Source organism: Dipodomys ordii, unplaced genomic scaffold (genome assembly GCF_000151885.1).
Source record: "Dipodomys ordii isolate 6190 unplaced genomic scaffold, Dord_2.0 Scaffold1, whole genome shotgun sequence".
Lineage (NCBI taxonomy): Eukaryota > Metazoa > Chordata > Mammalia > Rodentia > Heteromyidae > Dipodomys > Dipodomys ordii.
Genome location: NW_012267217.1, coordinates 22,249,355 through 22,275,405, shown reverse-complemented (window position 1 = coordinate 22,275,405; position 26,051 = coordinate 22,249,355). Strand labels below are relative to the sequence as shown.

Sequence of the window (26,051 nt, the reverse complement as noted above, 5' to 3'; positions counted from 1 at the left end):
ATTATATGATTTATCCTTTTTCTCTCTCTATAAATTCTTCAGGGTGATAGGATCCATGAGTAGTTCATACTTGTAACTCTCTGAGGACCCATTATAGAGCTTTACACATCATATGTAGTCAATAAATATTTGCAGAATAAATAATTTAATAAATATAAATCACAGGAAGACTATCATTAAATATATACTCCTCAGATTTCTCCTAGCTTTTTTCAGTCTTTCCTCATAGGGCTCATTTGGTAAATCTTTAATCATTTTAGTGGCTCTCTAAGTTCTCATGCTTTAGCTATAGGGTCTCAAGGAGAGCAGAATTCTTTAACAAGTCCTAACCATTACTTTACAAATCACCACTTAGTAAATTATATTTCAAATATTTTCCCATGAGGTGGCAGCCACTTTTTGCTTTCAAATCATCTAAAGCACCTTAAATAGGCAGAACCTCAAAATTCTTTAACAAGGGATAATTAGGGTACAAATATAAGCAGCAAGAAAATGTCTTCTCATCACCCACAAATCCTAGTTGCACTCATGATGGTCAGAATGAGTATGTGAGTCTGGGTGTGTAGATAGTGGGCACTTTGAGGACTAATATTATCAAGGAATCTTTCAAAGTATTAATATCACACAGAAAATAAGGAAAAATATCAGGTATAAAACATACATGCTTCTTTGAAATTTAAAAAGCAAGGCAATTAATCTTTTATTGCTACGTATCTTAAAGATGGAGGAAAAGATTATAGTCAATATGTGAGTGGAAATTAACACCACAGTTTAGAAGTCCCACATTTCCCCCTTTTGTGTAATCCTTGAACATCAATCAATGTTTGGAGGTTGCTTCTAACAGGTCTTTGGCTTCATTTATTTTGGTTGCTAAGTATGGAGATCCACCTAAGAGGACAAAGAAAAATACATGGGTTAACACCATTCATTACTAACATCTTCTTAAGTACTCGGTATAGGAAAAAAAAATATAATTCTGGTTCTCCCACACATTTATCCTCTGACAAATAAGTCTATATACTTGTTAGGAACCAAAGCACATAAATTTCTTTAACTGAATATTAGAGATTTCCAAACTGGGAAATCCAAACAATACATCTAGGAAAGCAGTAAGAAACTTGATCAAGAATAATCTGAAAACCACTTTTCTTTTTTAAAGACATGATTGCCAGCACAGGCTGGGCTCTCATAATCCTCCTGTCTCTATTCCCAAATGCTGGGATTATAGGTCTGATATATCACCACCTCTGGGGCGCCCAATCCGACATTTGACCACAGAGCTTCCTGATATGAGGTGGATAGTTAGGTAAACAAAGTAAAAGGTTTTAGTTTTTTAGTCTAAGACTTTTTTTTAAGAACAAGGTATAATCAAATCTTTAATAGGAAGGTAAATCAATGCAAGGAGTCTCTGAAAGGCTTTTTTAAAAGTCTTACAATTTCACACAAAGAAATATATGTGTTTAAAAAGGCAATTATACAATAATATAATGTTACACTGATATAGATGAATTAATGAATATTAATAAAAGAGGGATAGCAAAAATATCAGAGGAAATTCTCCATTCTCTGAAATGACCTTATAAGAATATTTATAGTGTCATTTTGGATTTAGTGTTCTAAAGGAAAATTAAGTCAGTTCTTTTTAAGAGTTCTTTGCAATGAATTCTTTCTACTGCAAACAGTAAGAGGAAAATTGAGGGGAATTTCAAATGCAGGATCATTATAAATCACAACCAGTATCTACTCCACATTCAAAAATACTAGCCCCAAACTGTCACATTAAAGCTATTTAAACATCATATCCTTCTGTTTTCTAGCCCTAAATATTGTCATTGTTTGATGCTTATGCTAACAATCATATTACAGGTCACCAGTCTCTTTGTGTTTGCTTTTATTTTATATTCTCTCTTTAAGTGCAAACCATCTATAGCAACTGAAAAGCTCATAAGGACTCAATAACAGACCAAAGAAACACAGAGCTAGAATTTTGTAAACTGTCCCAACCTTATTCAGACCTTTTATTGATATCATACAACCCATCTGATGAAGGAAGAGGAAAGCAGGAAAAACAGAAGAACCAATAGGGATTGTAGAAGAAAGAGAAAGCTATATTTAGCTCTTTGCCCTTGAGGAAAACATTTGACATTTTCATTCAAGATCTGAATTATTATAAGCACTTAAGGTATGTATCAGTGTCCTTGAATACAAGAATTACAACAAAAGCTCATACCCCACATGGTTATAAAGTAATTAATTTCATGATTACCTCTTAAAATGACCTTGGAATAGGTCATGTTAATCCTGGATGCTGTTCATATTTTTAGAGTTATCAAGATGTTAGGCATTTTCTGTGTTGAACAAAATAATAAAATACTAATTGTACTCAAACATAAACTTAAATCAATGAATATGCATTCTGGGTATTTAAGTCATAGGCTATCTTATTCTCATTTACCAGCTGGTGAAAGATCAAAGGCATGGAAGATTGAGTCTTATTAAGCATATTTATTGATGCACTATTAGAGGAAAAAAGGAGAAATTTATTCAGATTACCATTGAATATTTTTACCTCTCATTCTCTTTAAGTCAAAAGGGTACTGCATTTTCAATTTATGTACATGGTAGAAAGTTTGGATTGGCTGCCATAATTTCCAATCAATCTCCTAATACTTGGAAAAGTTTCTAAGACAAAAACTGAATTCCTATATTCCCTTCACTTATTTTTTTATGCGAATTAGCTTCCATCAGTTAGAAGTACTCTTGTGAGTCTTGGCAGGCTGAGAAGACTTTCTTTTTGATTATTGCTGCTAGCATGTAAAAGCGAAGCATAATGGTGTCAGAATGTGTGCTTCTCACACAGTTGTAGTGCTGGTCTATAAGGCAGAAGCTTCCCTGACTGCACAGTTCTGTAACTGTTGGCACTGCCACTCTAGCAGATCGAGTGTAGAATTTACTCCTTCAGGCCTTCCATCCATCTACTAACTGCATCCTTGCTTTAAAATGACAGTACAATACTGGATGAGTACCCTGTACTTACTGGAAACAATATGCTCTTGTATTTTTGAGCCCTTTTTTGTTTTCTGGAGGTGTCCACTGAATTCCACTTACTTTGAATACTCAACTTTGCTCTAAGTATTTTTGTACATCTGTGCTTCTACTCTACATCTCCAGAATTCTGTTTCTAGCTACCTTGAGTTATTATTTATAAGACATACCCTTCTACTGACATCAACCATGAGAGGTGAATAAAATACAAAGAGCAGTATGACAGCACTGGCTACCAAGTCTTCCAGATTTTCTAGCCGAGATCCTGGAGATAAGGGAAGTACATGTGTGAACCCAACATTCTAAACTGCATTTTCTCCTATGGAAATTATACACCAAATAGTATATATTACACAATTCCACTTTCATGAAACTCTAGAAAAGACACATTTAATCTGCAGTGATACAAAGCAGAGGCAATGATTGGCCAAACTGTGAAAAGGGATCTGCAGGGACGTACCACCAAAGAACCTTTTGGGAATGGATGGAAATGGTTATATCTTACATTAGTGGCCACAATGCATCAGAATTCAACTAACTCTACATTTAAATGGATGTATTTTATTCTATGTAAATGATCACATTATAAAAAATTAAGCTAACTGTTGGTTAAAGAATGTTTTTAAGTAATGAAAAATATACACAAATTTTAAAATGATGGCATTGCTATACAAATTATAAGATGAGAAACAGTTTGGGAAAGTGCAAATAGTAAGTATTTCACAGTAGTTCACAGTCAGTCCACTGGTAAGACAAGCAAGTATAAATTTGAATATACCTAATAACTTAGCCTCACAACTTCTGAAGAAAACAATGAAAGAATCAAAAGGAAAAAAAACATACACATCCACACAGTGGGAGAATTTAATATGCTTTTCTCAGTAATTTATTGAACAATTTAAGAGAAAAACAGGAAAAACAAAAAATTAAATAACATGAGCAACCTCGATTGTAATTGACACTACATTAAACATTAAACCTTGCAAGTACTAAATATACCTTCTCTTAAACTGCATATAGAATACTCACTGAAACTGACCAACTAGTAGGACTATAAATCAAGTCTCAACAAATTTCAGTGATTAAAATCATCATAAGCAATGCTACTTGAAGTGTGTTCCATGGACTAATGCTAGCATATGATGGTCAGGTACATTAAGAAATTCAGTGTTTAACTGCTGGAGGAATATCAATACCAAAATTCAAACTCTACTATAAAGCCATAGTAATCAAAACAGCTTGGTATTGGCATAAGAACAGACCTCAGGACCAATGGAATAGAATTGAAAACTCAGAAATGAACCTACAGACCTATAGCCATCTAATCTTCGATAAGGGAGCTAAAACAATAGAATGGAAGAAAGACAGCCTCTTCAATAAATGGTGCTGGCAAAATTGGTTAACTACATGTAGAAAACTAAAGCTAGATCCTTATATATCACCCTGCACCAGAATCAACTCCAAATGGATCAAAGACCTTGAAGTCAAAGCAGACACTCTGAAAACATTACAGGATGGAATAGGAGAAACCCTAGGTCTCCTTGGCTCAGGCCGAAATTTTTTGAATAGAGACCCGGAAACACAACAAATCAAAGAAAGGTTGGACAAATGAGACTGCATAAAGTTGCAGAGCTTCTGCAGGGGAAATGACATAGCTAGCAAGATCAATAGAAAGCCCACGGATTGGGAGAAGATCTTTACTAGCCATACAACGGACAAGGGTCTCATATCTAAAATATACTTGGAACTCAAAAAATTAAACCCCCCAACAACAAATCCTCAAAGAAACAACTGCCCAATAAACAAGTGGGCGAAAGACTTAAAGAGAAACTTCTCTGAAGAAGAAAGAAGGATGGCCAATAGACACATGAAGAAATGTTCAACATCCCTAGCCATAAAAGAAATGCAAATCAAAACAACATTGAGATACCACCTCACTCCAGTTAGAACGGCAAAAATCAAGAACTCTAACAACAACAGATGCTGGAGGGGATGTGGACAGAAAGGAACCTTACTTCATTGTTGGTGGGAATGTAAACTTGTTCAACCACTTTGGAAAGCAGTATGGAGGTTCCTCAAAAGACTTCACATAGAACTCCCCTATGACCCAACAATCCCACTTTTGGGCATTTACCCAAATGTTTACAAACAAGACCTCACTAAAGCTACCAGCACAACTATGTTTATTGCAGCATTATTTACCATAGCTAAGATATGGAACCAACCCAGATGCCCCTCAGTAGATGAATGGATCAAGAAAATGTGGTATATATACACAATGGAATTCTATGCCTCCATCAGAAAGAATGACATTGCCCCATTTGTTAGGAAATGGAAAAACTTGGAAAAAATTATATTAAGTGAAGTAAGCCAGGCCCAAAGAAACATAGGTCCCATGGTTTCCCTTATTTGCAATATCTAGTATATGTATGAGTCAAGCGGAAAAGGTCAGATAATGTGATGTCAGGAAAATGAACCCTTAGACATGTATTTTAATGTTTTTTCTTTCATGCATGTGTTTCTAACGCATTTATAAGATTATCTCTTTGTTGCTTTGTATGTCCCTCCCCCACAGTATAACCCCTGCTTTCACTATATTTGATGTCAGTATAACTTGTGGAGGAGAGGGGGAAAAAAACAGTTGTTTAAGGATACAGGTGGACCTGATGCCACAACGAGAAGTATAAGTTGTCATGTCCAAAAAGAGCTTTACAACGTCGGTTCCGGAGGGGCGGGGGGAAAGGGGGGGAGGAGAAGGCTTGGGATTGGAGGGGAGGGGGGAGGCTGGGAAGGGATGTGAAGGGTAAACCAAAGGAGGAGGCTGCAATGCTTGGTAAGAAATGTACGCATTATCCTGCCCATGTAATTGTAACCCCTCTGTACAGTATGTTCACAAATAAAATTAAAATAAAAAAGAAATTCAGTGTTTAGAAAATAGTGTAGCTACTTGAGATAGTGGTATTTTCCTGCATAATCTAATATACATTGGTGCTTATATATACATATGTACATATATATATAATGCAACTTACATATATACATATGTACATATATATATATATGTATAAAATGCAACTTACAAAAGCTTTTAGTCCACCAAAGATTAAGGAAAAAAATACAAGCCTTCTACCACAAAGATATTAAACAGTGTTACAGATCACATTGTAGAATTATGCTAGAAATCACTAACAGACACAACTAGGGAAAACTCAGTGTTGGTCACCATCCCTCTTAATAGTTATTTTATTAAGGAAATTTCACAAAAGAAATTATTTTTCAATAGAGAATCAACAAAGCAAAAATTACTTTCTTAAAAAACTAACTTCATGTCAAACTGCCAAAAAATCTAAGTGAATGCCAAATCTCAGAAGACACAATCTGTGAAAACCAATACAAGAAATGGAAACTTAAAAAGCATTGTATCTATTACAAAATTGAATATTTAACCAAAAACCTCCCCACAAATAAAAATCCTGGATAGATTTTATTGATGAATAAGGAAAAAAATAGGAAGAAAGGAAACCAAACTTCTATCTCTTGTTAATATAGATGAAAAAATGAATAAAATGTTCATGCATCTAATCAGACTTCTTATGACCAAGTAAGGTTTATATTAGAAATAAGAGATTGATTGGGTTTTTAACATTTAAATATAAACCAATGTGAATCATTAACAGATATTTTATGTTATTTCAATAAATATGGAAAATTCAAAACACATTCATAGTAAAGAAAACTTTGAATTTTTTCAGATTAAAGAAGATACAGCAAATAACACCCTAGTAGTAAAATGTTGAAAGATACCTACTTATCACTATATCAGAGGTGCTAGCAATTGTAATAAGTGTTTCTTCCCAACCTAATACAAAAGAAATATGAATTAGAAAGAAATGGTTCTTTATAAATAACATGTCTTAGTAAGTAGATACAAAAGAATCTGAATACAGAATCATAGAATCCTTAAAGAAATGAAGAAGTTGCTGGATACAATATATTTTAAACCAATATTTCTATGTCACAGCAAGACATTACTATACAACAATAATTCATAAATATCACAATTAATGATTGCATTTTAATACCTAGAGGCTTGTGGTATAGTGTAGGTACCTGGTAAGCAGGTACAAGGCCCACCTAACACCACTGAACAAAATAAAAATAAAGCCAGTTTATTTTGTGTTCCTATATGTGTATATATACAAACTGAGAACTCTTTTAAAATAAATAATGGTGTATTTTTTCCTTCAGAGTGATTCAAAGATTTTTCTTTTTTTTTCTTCCTTTTCTTCCCTTTTTTTCCTTTCCCCTTTTTTTCTTTCAAAAGAAATGTGCACACATTTTAATCTCTCTTGGCTCATATTTTTAAATATTCAAGAGAATATATTTATGTGAGAATAACATACATTGTCTGAAGCATAATGAAGAAATAAAGAGTATGGATGCAATGAGAAGCCTCTACAACAAGCATTCACCTAGAGTGGTTTGTTCTGTGCTCCCAGGAACTTTTAATAGCTCTGAGACATACAATAGATAGGGCAGAATTAAGGGAACTACCACTAAGTTGGGCAGCTGTGACGCATGCCTATAGTTATCTGGGAGGATTGTGGTTCACTGGGCTAGAAGAAAGGCATTATCCCAAATATAACCAGTAAAAAAGAAAACAAAAACAAAAACTGGTCTAGAGGAACAGCTTAACAATATTGTGCCAGCCTCGCAGGCAAAAAGTCCTAAGTTCAAACCCCAGGAATAAAAAAATAAATAATAACAAAATAATTATAACTAGAACCATCTTTCTGATAAAAGCCAAATATTCATTGTTTAATATTTTTCAGCAAAAACAATTCTGCCCTCACCAAGGCACAGGGGATTTCATGCACATATCATGCTACAATGTGAATATCTGATACTGCACAGATCATATTCCTCAATGTAACCTGTTCTCTTGTTCTTTACTCAGTGCTTAAGCCAAAAACCTGAGCTATCTTTCTTCACCTTTTCCTGCCCGTGATTTGCTAGTTTCTTTGGCTTTCCCCCTTCAATGTGTGTTCTGAATTAACCTATTTCTTACCTCCTCTACTGTAAACAACCCTAGTCCAAACCAGCATCATTCTTTCTTGGATTACTACAATTTTCTCTTCTAAATCTTTGCTTCTACTCATGACTCCCTATTTTCTCCATAGCTGTCAAAGTAGCCTTCCAATATCATAAATCAAGTAGTAACATTCCCTTAATGCTTAAAAATAAAGTCCTGAGTCCTAGTATGCCTTGCAAACCACTTGATTCCAACTTCCTTTCCAGTCATATATTCTTCCACTCTCCCCTTTGCTTGCTGTGCTCCAGCTGACCTCCTTATTTCCAGAAGCATAGTGTTCTCATTTCAGGCACTATATACTAGGTGTTTCTTCTCCTTGATCTACTCTTTCCCCATTTCTGTACAACATACTCTCCTCAGGTTTTCAACACTCTATGTAGTATGTCTAAGATGGCGGTAAGTGAAACCACAATTGCCCTCCCTCCAGTTGTTCTGCTCTATTGTTTATTTTTTGGTGAATAACTTATTACTGCAGCATCGTAGTGTCTATTTTCTACATAAGAAGCTACCCAAAAATAATGAAAAAAAGCAATGGTTAAAAGAGAATTCTCACTATTTGTGGATTAGTTGGGTGGTGATTTTAAACTGTATGGCTTCACTAGGATCTTAGCTTTCTCCTTTGCAAGGTCTCTCTGTATCTCTGTCTGTCTGTCTGTCTGTCTCTCTCTCTCTTTGATTTTTCACTCTTCAAGAGCCTGGTGTTCTTTAAACGATGGCCTTGAGGTTCTAACAGGGTAATAGCTGAGACTGCAATATTTCTTGAGGCCTAGGGTCAAAACTCATACAATAATAATTTTTTTAAAAAACCTCTTGCTTCTTGGAGTTCATTTTGATAAGCCTCATTTTATATGGTCATATCCACATCACTATTGAGCAGCCATTGTGATGCTCCGCTAAGAATATCCTAGACATATTCTAGTTATTACAAATGAGGGGAATCATGTTTCTCTTAATATAATTTTTTCCAAGTCTTTCCATCTCCTTATGAATTGGGCAATGTAAAATGATTCTTATAGAAATGAATTCCAAGAAATGGAAAGAAGAGGGTGTTTTGTTGTTGTTGTTGTTTTTACTGTACTGTTTGCATTTATGTCTTTCTCCCTCCACCCACCCCTTTTGTTTTACTCCCTGTTGTCGCTGTTTTGAAGTTTATCTGATTTGGGGAAAGAAAGGGGACTTACAGAAACAGTGGGACAAAGGGTGAACCAATCCAACAGTAATATTCACTAGACACTTAGTTGGAAATGAACTTTACTACTTGGGGGAGAAGGGGAGTTGGGGAGAGGCAAAGGAGGAAAAAATGAGGGGGGTAACACTGTTCAAAAAGAAATATACTCATTACCTTACTTATGTAACTGTGACTCCTCTGTACGTCACCTTCACAATACATTTTTTAAAACATTTTTTTAACAACATCAACCACCACCATACAATGTTGTAGTCCATGCAGGCCTGGGCAAAACTGCAGGACACACCACCACAACTAAACTCACAACCAGCTGCTCAACTGGTAAGCAGTCTAACCTAGCAAGCATTAGGTCCCGAGTTCAAGGCCTAGCTCTACTGGCCCTGGTTCAGCATGCAGCATTGATTATATTAGTGTATCTCAAATTATAATGAAGAAGTATTTTTTTTAAATTCCCAATCTGTAGTGGATCAGCACTCATGCTTTCCTCCCCTTCCTTCCCTCTCTTCCTTTTTCTTCTCTCCCTCCACTCCCTTTTCTTTCCCTTTCTGTTTTGTGTTGTTAGTTATTAAATATATACCGTCATGATTGCTAATTAAGCAAGTATGTATCACTTAGCCTTACCCTCCTGAGTCTAAGAACATTACATTCATAGAATGCAAAATTAGCATATATTTGGATGTCACAGCAATATGAAATTGTAACATAGGATTCTGTGAGCTGTGAGTGGTAGTATGCACCTGTCATTTCAGTTATATGGGAGACATTAGTAAGAGAATCACAGTCTAGGTTGGTCCTGGCAAAAATATGAGATCCTATCTTAAAAAATAGCTAAGGCAAAAAAGGTCTAGGGACATGGCTCAAATGGCAGTACATCTGCCTAACAACCGGAAAGACCTAAGTGCAAGTGCCAGTACTGCCCCTCCTCAAACTTTCTGCCTGTGTATCTTTTATTTGTTTTTGACTTGTTGCACACAGGTCTACTTCACTTTAAGAAGCACCAAGTTACATAGCCTGTAAGACATTCTAAAGTTCCACAATTTTTTCAAGTTTAGCCTTTCCTTCTCCAATATGGTGTTCACTGGATATTTTTCAGCAACTTAACAAAAGTGGCAATCTATAATGATTAAATCAAGGATGTGAGATTTTTACTGTATTAATCTTTTACTACATTAAAATGGCAAAATTCACTTTTTACCAAAACACATCTGAATGCTCATTTACAACTAGTTACAAAAAATTTATTTTCAGCCATATTTCACACTTAATTTTCTGGTGTCACTTTCTTTGCACAACCTGATAATGAAATGTGTAACAAATTATAGTTGATCACACATACAGTTCCAAATTTATCCTACCAGCTGGTAGCAAAACCAACAGAAAAGTTACTTTGGAGTGAGGTAAGAAAACATATTCATAAATTGCAGGCACTGATAGAAGACTGAAGTATTTGCAACTGCCTGTATACCCAGTAGTAACCTAGTCCAAAAAAATGGTAAAGAAATTATAAAAGGTGAGGAGGCAAAATTAAGTTCGCCAGTCCTATGATTTCCCAAACAATCTTGTCTTCCCCTCGTAAGGCCAATGAGGCATTTTGGCTTAAAATCTGTTATCTTCTTCCCATTGAAATAAAACAAGCTTTCTTCTCACGAGAAACTTTTTAGATATTTGAACTATTATAATTCCAACTGTATCACATACAATGGCTCTAGTATTCCTTAGCTCACTATACTTCTATTATGCAAGAATTCTTGACTGGATGGGTTTTAAGAAGTTCAAAAATCCTCTGAAACTTGAAATGTTTTAAACTTGGATGAATGATAAAAAAATGAAAGAAAAGTCCAGTGTCAGTTTTTTTAATGCTGCTGATACTGAGGCTTAGTCACAGAGCCTGGTGCTCTTACTTGGCTTCTTTCACTGAAAGCTGGCACAGCTTCCTTTCCAGCTTTTTTCTGGTTACTTAGAGATTAGATTCTCACTGACTTTTATGTCTCAGCCAGTTTTAAACTACCATTACCATACCTCAACCTCCTAAGTAGCTAGGTGTGAGACATTTGGTGCCTAGCTTCAATACATTCTTTTTCAAAAAATATATAATTTTGTTATTATTAAAGTTTTCTACAGAGGGGTTACCATTTCATTAGTCAGTTAATAAGTACAATTCTTTTTGGCCAATGCCATCCCTTCCTTTACTTTTTCCCAGTCTTCAATACATTTTCTTAAAAATTATTTTATTGTAAAGATGCTGTATAGAGGGATTAGTTACATGAGTAAGGTAGTGCATTGTAGAGCATTGTTACCTAGTCCTTTGTTTTTCCCTTACTATCCCCCTACACCCCCATCCCCCACCAAGTTGTAAAGTTAATTTCTAACATAGTGTCTTGTGAGTATCACTGTTGCAATGGGTCATCCTGTGTTCTTGTTTCAACATTTTGTTATTCACCTTCCCTCCCCAAATTAGACAAATGTATATACAAGGTACCAAAAACAAATACAGTAATAACAGGGGATATACCATAGAGGGAAGAACATACAAAAGAAAACCACACAGTACATTAAAAAAAAAACAACAAAGAAAAACTGATTGTGTCCACAGTACATTCTTTTTTTTGGCAGTTGTGGGGCTTGAACTCTGGGCTTGGGCACTGTCCCTGTGCTCTTCAGCTCAAGGTGAGCTCTCTACTACTTGAGCCACAGCACCACTTCCGATTTCTAGTGGTTTATTGGAGATAAGAGTCTCACAGACTTTCCTGCCTGGGCTGGCTTTGAACCTGGCTCCTCAGATCTCAGCCTCCTGAGTAGCTAGGATTACAGGCTTGAGCCACCTGTGCCCGACTCCACAGTACATTCTTAAAGGGACAATAATCTGAAAAGTTAACAATATCCTTCTTAAAAGGTTAAAAATGTGATCTGTATAAGACAGATTCTTAAATAATTCAACATGAGTAAGATTAATTGAACAAAAAAGATGATTCTATTAAGTCCCATAAACAAAAATAACCCTAGAAAACCTTTTATTTTATAGATGATAAAAGTTGACATTTGGAGAGGTTAAGAAAATGTTTACCCAGCTACCTAAACATAAATAGGAAGTACAAGCATGCTAGAATCTACAATCCCACCGCTCATCAATTTAGTATCTCAGATTAAATCAAATCACTCTTTAGAGACTACTAACTTGTAAATACACATTTTCTTGTTTATGAAAGGTATCTAAACTAGATACTCTCTTAGAAATGTTTTAGAACTTTTGTCTGCCAGCAGACAAAAATCAACAACTTGTCAATCATCTGAAAGACATGAGTGCTTGATTCTACTTCAATCAATCAGAGCCAAGGGCATTCACTTGACCTGAAGGAATCCAGAGAATGTTTAAGAGACACAGTGCTGCAAGGAGGCACTTAAAAACATTTCTTTCTCAGCCAATTACCCTGAGAGCACACAATAAAAAGTAAATTAGTTGAGTGGATCTTTCAGTAACTATTGAAGCTGTTTAGAAATTTGAGGCAAAACCTCTTTTCAAAGTTTATTCTCTTGTTTATTCATACTAAAGAACAGCAAGTGCAAAACCCAACCAACAGAGATGATGTTCAGTAAAAAGAATTTTTATAGTAAGCAATTAAGTTGCAAAAGCTGAAAACTAATGCCTTATTTTGGTGTAAGGATGAATAGGAATCCAAATTTTGTTTTTAATTTTTCTCAAAATAATTACAAAACTCAGTCAGTAAATAAAAATCTATGAAATCCTTTACTTTCCTCCCTCCTTTGACTTCTAAAATACAGTGCAACTTTCTGCCATCTGCTATTTTAAAGCAGAAACGGTAATGAACATATGGGCTTTCTCTATCAAGCAGCTGTAGTGTATTTAAAGTTATAATAATTGTCTTTCTGTAAGATAAATTTACATTAAAAACCTGGCCAGTTAAAAACAAATGCCTCAGTCTCAGAGCCTTCCAGAATGAAACAAAAAAAATTAGAATAATCTATGACATATTACATTCAGAGATGTAGAGGAAATCCTTTAAATCTTATGCTTTTATGTGTAAAATTAGATAAATGCATGATGCCCCAAGCAGTTATTCCACCCAAAATCCCAAAACTCATGTTTTCTTTGTTGATCAAATGGTAGGAGCATCAGATTGGTTTAGGTACTTACCTATTACACCCAGTAACTGAGTACTCAAGAGTAGAAAAATCTACTTCCATGAGTCCCTGAACTCCAGACTATTTATGAGGAAGATTTCAAGCCATGTGACACATAAACATCTATATCTACTACCATTTATGATTAGTTTAAGTAAATTGAAAGGAATTCACAGCATATGTCTACTAACCTTTATCTGGATGATTCAAAATCATGATTCTCCTGTGAGCTGCTCTAATCTTAGCCTTGTCAGCAGATGGGCTGTAAAAAGAAATTAATAGGGCTGAGAATGTGGCTTAGTGGTAGAGTGCTTGCCTTGCATGAATCAAACCCTGGGTTTGATTCCTCAGTACCACATAAACAGAAAAAGCAGAAAGTAGTGTTATGGCTCAAGTGATAGAGCACTATCCTTGAGCCAAAGAAGCTCAGGGACAATGCCCAGGCCCTGAGTTCAAAGCCCCAGGACCAGCAAAAAACTTTTTAAAAAATTTTAAAAAAGAAATTAATAAACAGTGCCAAATACAGATTATAAATTAATGATTTATATGGGCTTTAAGAAATTAAAAACTAATGAGAATTTCACCATCTTGTGGACAAATATAAAATTACAGCTTTTCATTAATTCTACTATCAAAATAAACATGATTAAATGTTGTATTATATGTGTGTGTATATGTGCACGTGTGTGTGTGTGTGTGTGTGTGTGTGTGTGTTTCAGTCTTTGTAATATCAGCCCCAATTCTCAGTTAAAAAAATAAAACACAGGATCTGGGTGTTAGTCACATATGCTTGTTGTAATACTACTTTAGGAGGCTGAAATCTGAGCACTGCAGTTCAAATTTAGCACAGGTAAAAGAAGTCCACAAGACTCTTATCTCCAATTCATCAACGAAAAGCCAGAATTGGCAATGTGGCTCAAGTGGTAGAGTACCAGCCATGATGAAAAAGCTGAAGGAGAGTATAAAGCCATGCTGAGTTCAAACCCGTGGTACAGGCACCATAATAAAATAATAAAATGAACATATACTTACAGGCTGTAAGTTTGAAAGCTTACACTTGTAAGTTATTTTGAAAGAAGAAAACTTATGTTGTGTAGCATATAAGCATCTGGATTCCAGAGCTAGACTGCTGGATTTTATTTTTAAATATATTGTTATTGTAGAGGTGATATTCAGAGGAGTTATAGTTACATGAGTCAGGTAGTGAATGAGTACAATTCTTTGGAAACTATGCCTCCCCTTCCCTTGCCTTCTTCTAGTTTTTCTCTCCAGTCCCCACCCACAAGTCGTATAGTTCATTTTCCACAGTGTCTAGTGAGTACCCCTGTTTTGTTTACTCTTCGTTCTACCATTTCTGTGCTCCCCTTTACCCTCCCAAAGACTAACAGACAAAAGGAAAAAACAGCAACAAAAAATCCTCTACTTTTACCATAACCAAGATATGGAATCAACCAGATGCCCCTCAGTGGACTGATGCATTTTAAATCCCAGTATTGCTATCTGGTATTAGATAACCTTGGTCAAATCTTTTACCTCTTTGTGTTCAGTTTCGTCATTATGAAATAGGCTAGTAACAATATTCCTCACGCAATGAGGAATGAGAAATGAATGAATGCCTGCAAAGTGTTAGCATGGTGCCTGGCATGTAGCATGTTCCATAACAGCTCACTTTTATTGCCTCTCAACAGGGGATCTCAAAATTCTTTAGATCTCACAGTTTATTTAGCTTTGTGAGAAACCTGTGGGGAAAATGTTGGCTGTTACACTGTAAACAAAAATTAACAGAGAAAGTAAAATAAACCTAAAATTATTAAGGAAAACCTACTTTCTCCAAGATTGGAAACATTTCTCATTAGTACATTTTCTGACTATGTAAAAAAAAATTCAGAATAAAACCCTTTTATTGCTCCTAAACTACTAACCTTTCCTGGGTCTCAAGTATGGATAACAATGCTGACTTAAAGTATAGGTAGTCAGTGTGAAGCTCAACATAATACAATTTGCATGGACAAACCACACTGTTACTACTAAATGTAGCATGCACATGTAGTTGTTGAGATACAGGTTCAAATCTTAATTCTTCAGCTATACATCTTGTTTTTGCTTATTTCGACATTGATATATCTTGATCTCAAATGTAACATTTACATAATAAAGCGTATTTCCCAGGATCATTTTAAAGAATTAGATAATATAGTTAAATATATTAGTGTGATCTGGCATATAACTAGAGCTAGTAATAGTTGTGTTACGTATAAAATGAATACTTATGAAAACCTTGTATGTCCTATGTGTAGGGACTGGGTGTAAGAAACTTAGTTAACATTTCATAAGTGACTCAGAAGCAATGTCACAACTATCATTTCAATGTAAAGACACTCAAAGTCTACTTGCCCTTGTAGCCTAGAATCCTATGTTTAAGACCTTCTGTCTTTTTGTATAGAACCTCCCAGCTTCTGTAAATTGTCAGTACTTGATTTTGGTAGTGTTTTAGTCTCTAGCTGTTTTTTTTGCTAGTTACTTGCCACCTCTAAGTTTCTAAAATAAATAACAGATTACCAAGAGTTTACAATGAAGCAGAAAAGGTCTGGCAGAGTGATGCTTGATTGGAATCCCAGCATTCACGAGAGTAAAACTATAAGAACTCGATTTCAAGGCCAATTTATTTTGTTGTAGCAAGAATCTTCCAAAAGAACAATTTGAAAAAGAGCAGCATTCAAAAAATTGGGCGGGGATTATTAATTATGCACTATTTGGTTCATATTAATTGTACATTGTAGGGTTTCAGTATATATGCATATAGTAGAATTTATCATGTTCACTTCCTATTACTTTCATATCTATCCAAAAATGTACTATTAATAGATAAGCACATAAAATACTCCATGAATAAATGGAACAAGTCTTCAGACATACTTTAAAATATTTCTTTTGGCCACTGTCTTGTGGGGGCCATTTCAAGCTTTCTTTTTGGCATGAAGGAGCCCCCAGATAGACACTTATTACAGACAACTGAATTTTGATAAACTATTAGACATTGTACAATGGCTATGAATGTTATATTATTTCTTAAGAATGAAAAACATTAATTTGAAATTTTCTAGTATAATTTAGTTGACAATTACAATTGTCTTTATGGTGCTCTCTAGCACTTTCTTTTACAAATTATGTGTTCTAGTTGCTGTACATATTTGATGTATTTCCTTAGAGAGCAGAAATTACAAGTTGTATCTTAAAATAGTACCTAGCATTATACAATGTAATGGACGTTTAATGTATTTTCTAATACTCTCCAAAAGGAAGTTAACTGTAAAAAGATAAATTTCTTGCCAATTTCTTGTAATCCTAGTTACTCAGGAGTCTGAGACCTGAGGATCCTGGTTTGAAGTGAGCCTGGGTGGAAAAGTCCCTGTGAGACTCTGTATCTCCAATTAACCACTCAAAAACCAGAAGTTGTGGTACACTCAAAGTGGTACAGTGTTAACAGTGCTCAGGCCCTGAGTTCAAGCCCCACAACTGACAAAAGAAAGGATAAATTTCTTGAAAGGATATAGGCACTATCTGACTATCTAAGTAAAAACTAACATCAAGCAAGTCTAATATGTAATAAAAAAATTATGAAGTTAAAAAAGGGAGAGAGTGTTAAAAACCATATTTTATAAAAGCTCATCACTAGATGATGGAGATATAAATTCAGGAAAATACAAATTTCCTTGGTGTATTTTTTTGAGGATATTTAGAATATTGCCCTTATCTGGATATTACGTTTTAATTGTGCACATAAAAGAAAATCTGAAAATCACTTCAGTTAAAATCCTTGAAAATCAATTACATTGTCTATAAAAGAAAAGCAATACACATAGTTTATTACATAAAACTCCACAAAGTATTAGGTACACTGAAGTCTGCCAACCACCAAACAAGATTATAAAGTTATAAACAAACAAACATCAGGAAGGAAGTTGTTGCAAAGGTATTTTAGTTCTAAACATTCTGCATTTACCACAAGTACAGACTCCTAGTTTTGAGGAAAAAGGGAAGTATTGCCTGCAGAGTTTATTACTACTTTGTAACTAACTGCTATATTTATAAGTTTCTAAAGTCTTACTACTTTTTAATACATTTGTTTGCTGCTGTGAAGTTTAAAGATGAGAGAGGTCAAGCATTTAAACTTAGTGTAAGAATTAAATGTTTCTGCAATTTATGTCCAATATACAATTCTACCATCAAGTTGAAAAAGTAACTTTAGCGGTCATGTTTCCTAATGAGAGATTTCAAACTGTGAAACTGTGACCCCCTGAATACATCTAGCTGGCAACTAGGGAGTGGAGTGTGGGGGGCTGAGTTGCACACCCCAACCCCATAGAAAATGGAGCCATTTAGGGGTTTTGAGTGTGTTTCAAACGTTTTATAAACCATTGGGATTTGAACAATAATGCTTGGTTTAGAGGAAGTAGCATGGACAATTTTTTTAAGAGTGTAAACAAAGCTCAACTCCATTTTGCCTTCTCCTACTTGTTACAGTCTACATAGTTTACGGTCAGTGATCAGAGAAAATAAAACCATAGCAACTTATTCACATCTTGAAGTACCTTGACATAATCAACACCACCTGATCCAGAAAAAAAGACTAGAGGAAAACAGGTAAATTTAATATGCTAAGGGAAAACAATTAGTTTTGCATTCATGGTAGAGGTAGGAAGAGAAAGGCCTATTTTTTTTTCAATTTGTTTTTATTATGAAGATGACGTACAGGGGAGTTAGTTATATAGGTCAGGTAATGAGTACATTTCTTTTTGAACAGTGTCACCTCTTCCCTCCTTTTCTCCTAATTTTTTCCCTCTCGAGACCCCTCCCTCCAAATTGCATAGCTCATTTTCAATGTATTATCTTCTTGAACCCCTTGAACCCCCTCCCTCCAAATTATATAGTTCATTTTCAACATACTAGCTAGTATGAGTATCATTGCCAAATTAGTTCGCCCTTTGTCCCACTATTTCTGTGATTCCCCTAACCCTCCCACAAACAGATAAACTTACATACAAGACAAAAAGTACAGAAATCAGTAACAGTAACAAAAGGAAAAAACAAAACAAAAAGCACAAAAAGTAAAATTTTTAAAAATCTACTGTTTTCCATTTCTTGGAGTTCATTTTGATAAACATTATTTTATATGATCATACGCAAATAGCTATTGAGCCTCTGTGATCCTCTCCTAAGACTATCCTCTTTTGGTCTCACTGTCTGAATGTTTAGAGTCCCCTTTAATTTGTCATGTCCAAGTGTAATTTTTGTCTTTTACCATTCATTGTGTTTACTTGTAGACTTATAGGCAGTCTATTTACTACAAATAAAGGAAAGCCTGAATCATGTGTTTCTTTGGGTCCGGCTTACTTAATACTATTTTTATCAAGTGAAAAGCCAATATTTAATATGGTAGACACTTATAAAAAGATATCATTATGGGCTGGGAAGGTGGCTCAGTGGTAGAGTGCTTGCCTTGCATGCATGAGGCTCTGGGTTCAATTCCTCAGTACCACATAAGCAGAAAAAGCCAGAAGTAGCACTGTGGCTCAAGTGGTAGAGCACTAGCCTTGAGCTGAAGAGCTCGGGGACCGCACCCAGGCCCAGAGTTCAGGCCCCACAACAACAACAACAAAAAGAATGATGAATATATTTTTTAAAAAGATATCATTATATCATTCTTTTATATTTTTATCTGTTTATTTAACTAAGGACCTTGTGCTTGGTTGGCTGGCACTCTACTATCTGAGCCATGCCTCCACCCTAGCTTTTCTTGACTAGTTTATTTTGAAGATGGAGTCTCATGAACTTTTTTGACCCAGCTGGCTTCAAACCACAATCCTCTATACTTCAGCCTCCTGTCTAGGATTATAGGCATAAACTTGTACCTGGCTCAATGTATCATTCTTTTAGCCTTTTAACAAAACAAAATGTTAATTCAAATTCAAAAAATGAATAAAATGAAGTGCAGAAAAGCTACAATTAACTTGACTAATATCCATTGAAATGGATGATTTTAAGTAGTGATTCTAAATAGCAGAATCTAGGTAAAGACTTATTTTATTAAATTGATATTTACTGAGTATTTACTAAGTGCCATGTTGTTGTTCAGTGTTTTATATGTATGTATATGTAGGAGAAACTAATATTATCTCCCACATAGAAAAAGTGAAACAGAGATCATGAATTTAGTAGTGGTATCAACGTTATTTTTCCCAGACACAAGAACCCTTTCTCTCTCTCTTTGTTTAAAGTCAATAAATTTTTATTTAATCATTTTCACATGTTGTGATTCCTTCTCTGTTCATCAGAATGAAGTTCAAGATTTCTCTTGAAATCTAAGACAGTCCCTTTTGAAAGAAACAACTCAAGCCACACCATGGCTCTGAGGATTGATTGCTATGTCCAACTGACCAAGAAAAAAGAAAAAAAAAAAACAACTCCAGTGGGAAAGCACCAGGTCTGGAGTTTAATCTCTAGTACCAGCACACACAAAGACAGAACTGATCAGCTCTGCCACAAATATTTTATCAGGGCTTCTTTTATCACTATTGGAAATACTGATAGAAATACTGATGACAACTTCAAAATCCCACAGCTAAAACCTTTTAAATGTCATTCCTTAAGCAAATTATCTGTGGTAGATCTTAGAAAGATGAATTATAGAAAGCTCTGAAATGAATAAAATCTAGACTTTTGTTCCTTACTAATAATACTGATTTCTTTTGTTGTATCTTTTGACCCATGAGCTTGAGATGTTACAGGTCTCACAGTCACCACTGCAGCACATTTACTGTGCTAGAAGCGCAACCTGTGTCTCAGTTTTAGCCTCAGTGACCAATTCTGGACCCTGATCAACAGTGCCCATCCTCATCTGGAATGAGGCTTCCTTTTTCCTTTTTTTTTAAACATAGGAAAAACAAAACCTCATTTCCATTTCCTAGGGTTCATTTCAATAAATATTATTTTATATAATCAGATGCATATAAACATTGTACTAAACCCTTTCTCTCTCTTTTTTAAAACCTTTTTATTATTATAAAGGTGATGTACAGAGGGGTTACAGGTACATAATTCAGGTAAAGAGTACATTTCTTTTTGGAAAATATTACCCCTTCCGTTGGCTCCAGAACCCTTTCCCTTAAGCATTCACTTTTCCTTCTGAATTTTGTGCAGTTTTCAGTTCAATTATATAGAAACTGGATAAGAATTTAAGAAAACTAAAAATATCAACTCCTCCCCTAATTACCTATCCTACCAATAGAGGTGCTTTCAATAATATTACATGATTATCCTTAAAAGCCTTTATTTCTGGCTTTATAACATGTTGCATATGCACATGAACGTGAGAGTGGATGGCACATGTCTACAATGGCCATACTCTAAAAGCAGACAGAAGGATACTGAGTTTGAAGCCAGACGGGGATACACAGCAACTATTGCCCAGTTCATGCTATATAGACAGACTTTGCCTCAAAAAACTAAGGGCTAGAGATGAAGTTCAGAGGTAGAGTGCTTGCCTAGCATGTACAAAGCCCTGGGTTCAATTCTCAGCACTGCAAAGAAAAACTTGGAAAGTGTTTCCTAAGGGAATATAAGGGAAACAAATTAATACAGTTGATGTAAATGTATGGTAGGGGAAAACATCCTGAACATTTAGTACTAAATGTTAATCACACAATATCATTAACTTTTTTTCTTATAATTTCCAAAATTAAACTACAAATAGATACTGAAGTAGAAAAGTAAAATATGCTCCATGTCAAACTGCAGAAGTAGAAAAGAACTGAGATAAAAACTTCACTGTAATTTCATATGATACATATCAAATTATAAAACTGGTCAAGAGGGAATTCAGTGTTAAGGTAAGTGATGTGTTAACTGACCAACTTGAAACAAATAGCATCTTGTTAAAGAACATGATAACTTTCACTGATTTTAAGTCTGCAGGTTCAAAATGTAAAAATATGGTGCCTTCTCTGAATTCTACTTGTAATTTTAAACATAAGTACAATCTATGATAAAGTTTATTTTTCCCTTTTTAAAATAAGCTTGGTCACAAACGAAAATACTTATGCAGCATACCTACCTTACACCTAAAATAAGACTAGCTTCTCGCCTACTCATTTTCTGTTCAAATCCTCCTCGATAGTAGGATGAAATGCTCTGCACAAGAAAGAAAGGGCAAGAAGTAATTAGTTCCATGCATGAGGTGGCATGACCTCAATCCCATTACACAGCTGTAGTAATACATTTTACTAGAAATCTTGAAACTGTAGGAAGAAAAGTACTAAACAATTATTTTGAAGAAACCAACAAAGATGAATATTTTAAAAGTTAAGGTATTTTTTCACTTTAAAATGCACTAACTTTTCTATACTGAGATATAATTGAAGGAACAAAAATCAGTAGAAGCAAAATACTCCAATGTTTTCTAAGTTCTACAGTATTTTTCTCATTGGATAACTTAGACCAAGCCATTTATATTGTTATGACAATAATCATTGTGCCTACTAGAATGGCCAGCAGAGAAAAAGGGGGATTGTGTTATGAGATTGCAGTGAGGCAAGCCAAGAAACTCAGGAAACTGGACTGGTGTTATGAGCAAGTAAGCAACTATATTTGTTTTTCTCACCCCAATAAGAAGGTGTAAGTGAAAGGATCCTTTAAGCTTGATAGTATTGGATTATTTAAAGAGGTAAGAAACTGCAGACTATTTTTCTGACAGTACTGTTTTGGGCCATAGTAAATATTTCCATTTGTGAAAATGAGATTATTTTAAGAAACAAACTATATCACCAAACAAGTGATATAGATGGCTATATTTTCCAATAGCTTTTCCCAAGAAGAAAAGCACTGGAATTTTGCTAGTTTTATGATGCAGTCTGAATGCAACTATACTCGAGACATTACAAATTATTATTCTGTATTATTTATGAAGCATACATAACCAAAAGAAATACAATTCATTTCTTTCTAAAAATTAACACTAAAAGAGAAGTGCTATATTTTATTCGAAGGAAAATAAACAACTCAATTAACAACTCAACTTAACCAATCTTCATCAGCTAATTCAGTGGCTGAAACACAAAAGTCTTCCAGACAACCATACAAGAACCGCATCACTGCATGTCTGACATGTTTATAATAAACTATACTATAAAAACCTTACTATTATTTATAATCATCTATTTGAATTAAAGGGCAACAGAAGGATGACTGGAATCATTATATTTCCTGATTTCAACTTGATCATAAAAAAGAAATCTCATTTTTAAAAATTACATTCAAGTATTGGGACAAATTCAAAGTTGAAACTTAAAAGCTTAAACTATGCAGTTCTGTATATGTAAGCTTATGACAATCCTGTAAATAGGCAATTTTTAAAGCATAGTAGATAATGTTACAATTTTATTTGACATTTGTTGTTGCATGATTGCAATTTCTACTTTCTCAAACATATGTTACTATAATAGTTTAAAACACTAACAAGGAAAATAATGTGAGGAAAGTTTCTAGAGATACTCTCATTTTTGTTACTTAGAAAAATACTGGTATATTAAATCTCATTAAACCTTGCTTCCCATGAGTATTTATAAATGTCCAACAATGGTTAAAAATAAAACTAGATTTTTAGTGATTACTATAAAGATTTTTGGTGGTTCAGAAAAATCGTGATTTAAATCAGGAAAAACAAACTGAAGACCTTAAAAATAAATGGCTTTAAATTCCCCCACCAAAAACGAGAAATAATTATACATAAGTGGAAAACAATTATATTAATATATTGAAAACCAAAGGAAAGATCACTAATTAAAATACTAGAATGAATTATAAAAGTCCTCTGCTTTCTAAAAGTCATCTTTTGAAATTGTGAAATTCCAAGTCATCTTTTGAAATTGTGAAATACTTTCAATAAGCAAGGCCATTATGGTTTAAAAAGCAAAAAATGATCACTATACCACAATACTGTGAAATTTGTAAAATTCATGTAATCACTTAATCTCAATAAAAACTATTTAAAAAATAAAAATAAAAAGCAAGAAATGAGAGCAGGTACCTATTATCACAGCACTCAGAAAGCTTAAGTAAGAGGATTTCAAGTTTGAAGGAAGACTGGGTTATATATGAAGTTCAAGCCCTTTGGTTACATAGTGAGATATTGTCTTAAAAAAAAAAAAGGAGGAGGCAAGTAGCAAACCAGGAAATTCAAATAAATCACAGAAGACTGAAAAACTGGTAAGACAGGCAAGAAAAATCACAGCAATCCCATACAACAGGCAAGAAGAAACTCTTCTCAAGAATTCAAGAAGAAAATGCAAATTCAAAGTCTAAAAATGTCACAAAAATGGTATTACATTCGTTTATTAATAAACAAAATCAGAAGTGACAGGCTAAATCTACTAAATACGCAAGGTTCTGGCACCCATCACTTTCCCCCTTAGGCTCAAAAAGAGAACTGCGTGAATAGGAGATCTCAAAAGGAGCAAAGGAGAGTATCAACAAATCCCAGTGCAGAACCCAGGTCAGGCAGGGAGGCATCCATGTCAAGGAGAAAAACATACATAGTGTTCAACCTCTTCTGGAACCTGAAGTTCCTAAGCCTATGTCTGCTTTGCTTACTTTTGAAGGACATAAGGCACTGTTTGGATTTATAAAAAACAAGATTACTATTACAATGTTAAATAATGCAGTTGCTTCATCTAGCTTGAGAGGTTTGTATTTATAGTGTATATGAGTCTATGACAAACCCACCTATGTTCCCAGCCCACTGTCAACGCTCTTCAATTAAACTGCAGAAATAATTCTGCCAAATGGCTGAAGAAAACCAGGAATATTACTGATATTACTCACTTTAATACTCACACGTCTCAAACTAACAACTAAGATCACCAGATATTTTACACAAACCTAGGATAAATGGAGAGAAAAGTAAAAGAATCAGAATGAGTAGATGACAATTAGCTTTGGAAGGAGAAAAACTAGTAAACAGAAGAGAATTTGGCTATATTCTAGTGTCCTTAGAGATATTAAAAAAAATATCACAGAGATCCCAGAGGCACAGGGGGCTGCATGCAGATCACCCGCGCAGAAGCCACCTGAGGCACCGGCATCAGACCCACCGGATCTCTACAACCCGCGAAGAAGCCACCTGAGCGTGGACCCGACAGCTTCGATAGAGGCAGAGACAGAAAAGAATCACACAGAGCCACCACTGCCCAGCCCAGCCCGCAACCACCCCAACTGAACTCGGATTGCAACAACAACTGATGACCTACACCACACAGAAACAACCAGCTCCAGGGTGAGTACCCCACAGGGGACAGTGTATCCCTCAAGGGAGACCAGAGCTGGAGGGAATCCCCAGACCCTGACCTAGACTCCCTACCCCAACACCCGGACCACAGGACCCACTAAAACTGGGAACTGTTTGAGAACTCCACCAGCCCGTGGAGCACACTCCGAGAACCCCACCAGCCCGTGGAGCACACTCCGCTGGCCAGGCCAGAGCAAGAGTGCCCCTGGAAGGGAGCTTAAATGCCCAATCCAGGAACAGCGCCCCTGGGTCAAGACTACCAACAGTAGAAGAAATTTGAACTGTGTCCTCCAGGCTGCATAACCTAGGTGGTATACACATCAGCACAGGCCTAACGAGCGCGCTCCAGGCTGGGGCCGGAACCAGGCCTGGGGATCCGGTGCCTGAACAACACAACCAACTCCTCCCAACTGAAGTAAAAAGCTGAGCATATGCCTCAACAAAGGGGAGAAAATCAGGAAACAGCACTTCCCGTGAAGCACGCCTGTCACAACAAAAGACCTGGAGGCCCAGGACAAGAGAAGCCCAAACCCCACCAAAACTCCACCCATATACCCTAGGCTGGGAATTGGGCAACACAGGCTGCCAGCACCTAATAGTAAGCAGGAGCTCAGGCTGATAAGGCGGCTCAGCAGTAGAGTGATAGTCTTGGATGTATGAGGCCCTGGATCTGATTCCTCAGCATCACAAAAGCAAAAAGGGTCAGAAGTAGTGCTGTGGCTCAAATGGTAAGTGCCAGCCTTGAGCTGAAGAGCTGAGGGACAGCACCCAAACCTAGAGTTCAAGCCCACAACCAGCCCAAAACAAACAAACAAACAAAAACACATCAGGAGCCCATAGCAGACTCCAGTATTTGGGAGAGTGCATCCAGAGCATCTGATCTTCCCAAGAGCACCCGTAGGAGCAAACACAAGCAGTCTAGGCTGCTCAACCCTTCCAAAGGCGGGAATAGCCAGAAATCTACAGCAGAGAGCTGAGAATCCTAAGTAGGTCAGAATAGCAGCTGGAAATAGGCTCCCAACAGAACCCAGATCAGGCACAGACTCTCTCTACCAATACAGAATCAGCAACCAAGCAAAGACAGACACACCAAAACAAAATTGAAGAGCAGTCTCCTGAACCCCCATGCGAAAATCACAGAGAAAAATCACAAGGTTTACCACCACCCAGGACAGCAAGCTCACCTCAAAAGCCAGCAGCTACGCAGGGGAGAGCCCCAGTGGGAGCAAAGCAGGAATGGAAGA

The 26,051-nt window shown here is 35.6% G+C and overlaps 1 protein-coding gene across 1 annotated transcript in view; it reads right to left on the bottom strand.

Annotated features, from left to right (window-relative positions):
- Nucleotides 1-668: 668 nt before the first annotated feature.
- The window catches only part of Dnajc15 (DnaJ (Hsp40) homolog, subfamily C, member 15), a 59,426-nt gene continuing 34,043 nt past the window's right edge, over nt 669-26,051 (bottom strand). The window contains exons 4-6 of the mRNA XM_013012318.1: nt 21,580-21,656; nt 13,658-13,728; nt 669-888 (exon numbers count right to left, since the gene is read on the bottom strand). Of these exons, the coding sequence (XP_012867772.1) occupies nt 818-888; nt 13,658-13,728; nt 21,580-21,656 (219 nt within the window). The 3' untranslated portion in view covers nt 669-817. The remainder of the gene's footprint in view (nt 889-13,657; nt 13,729-21,579; nt 21,657-26,051) is intronic.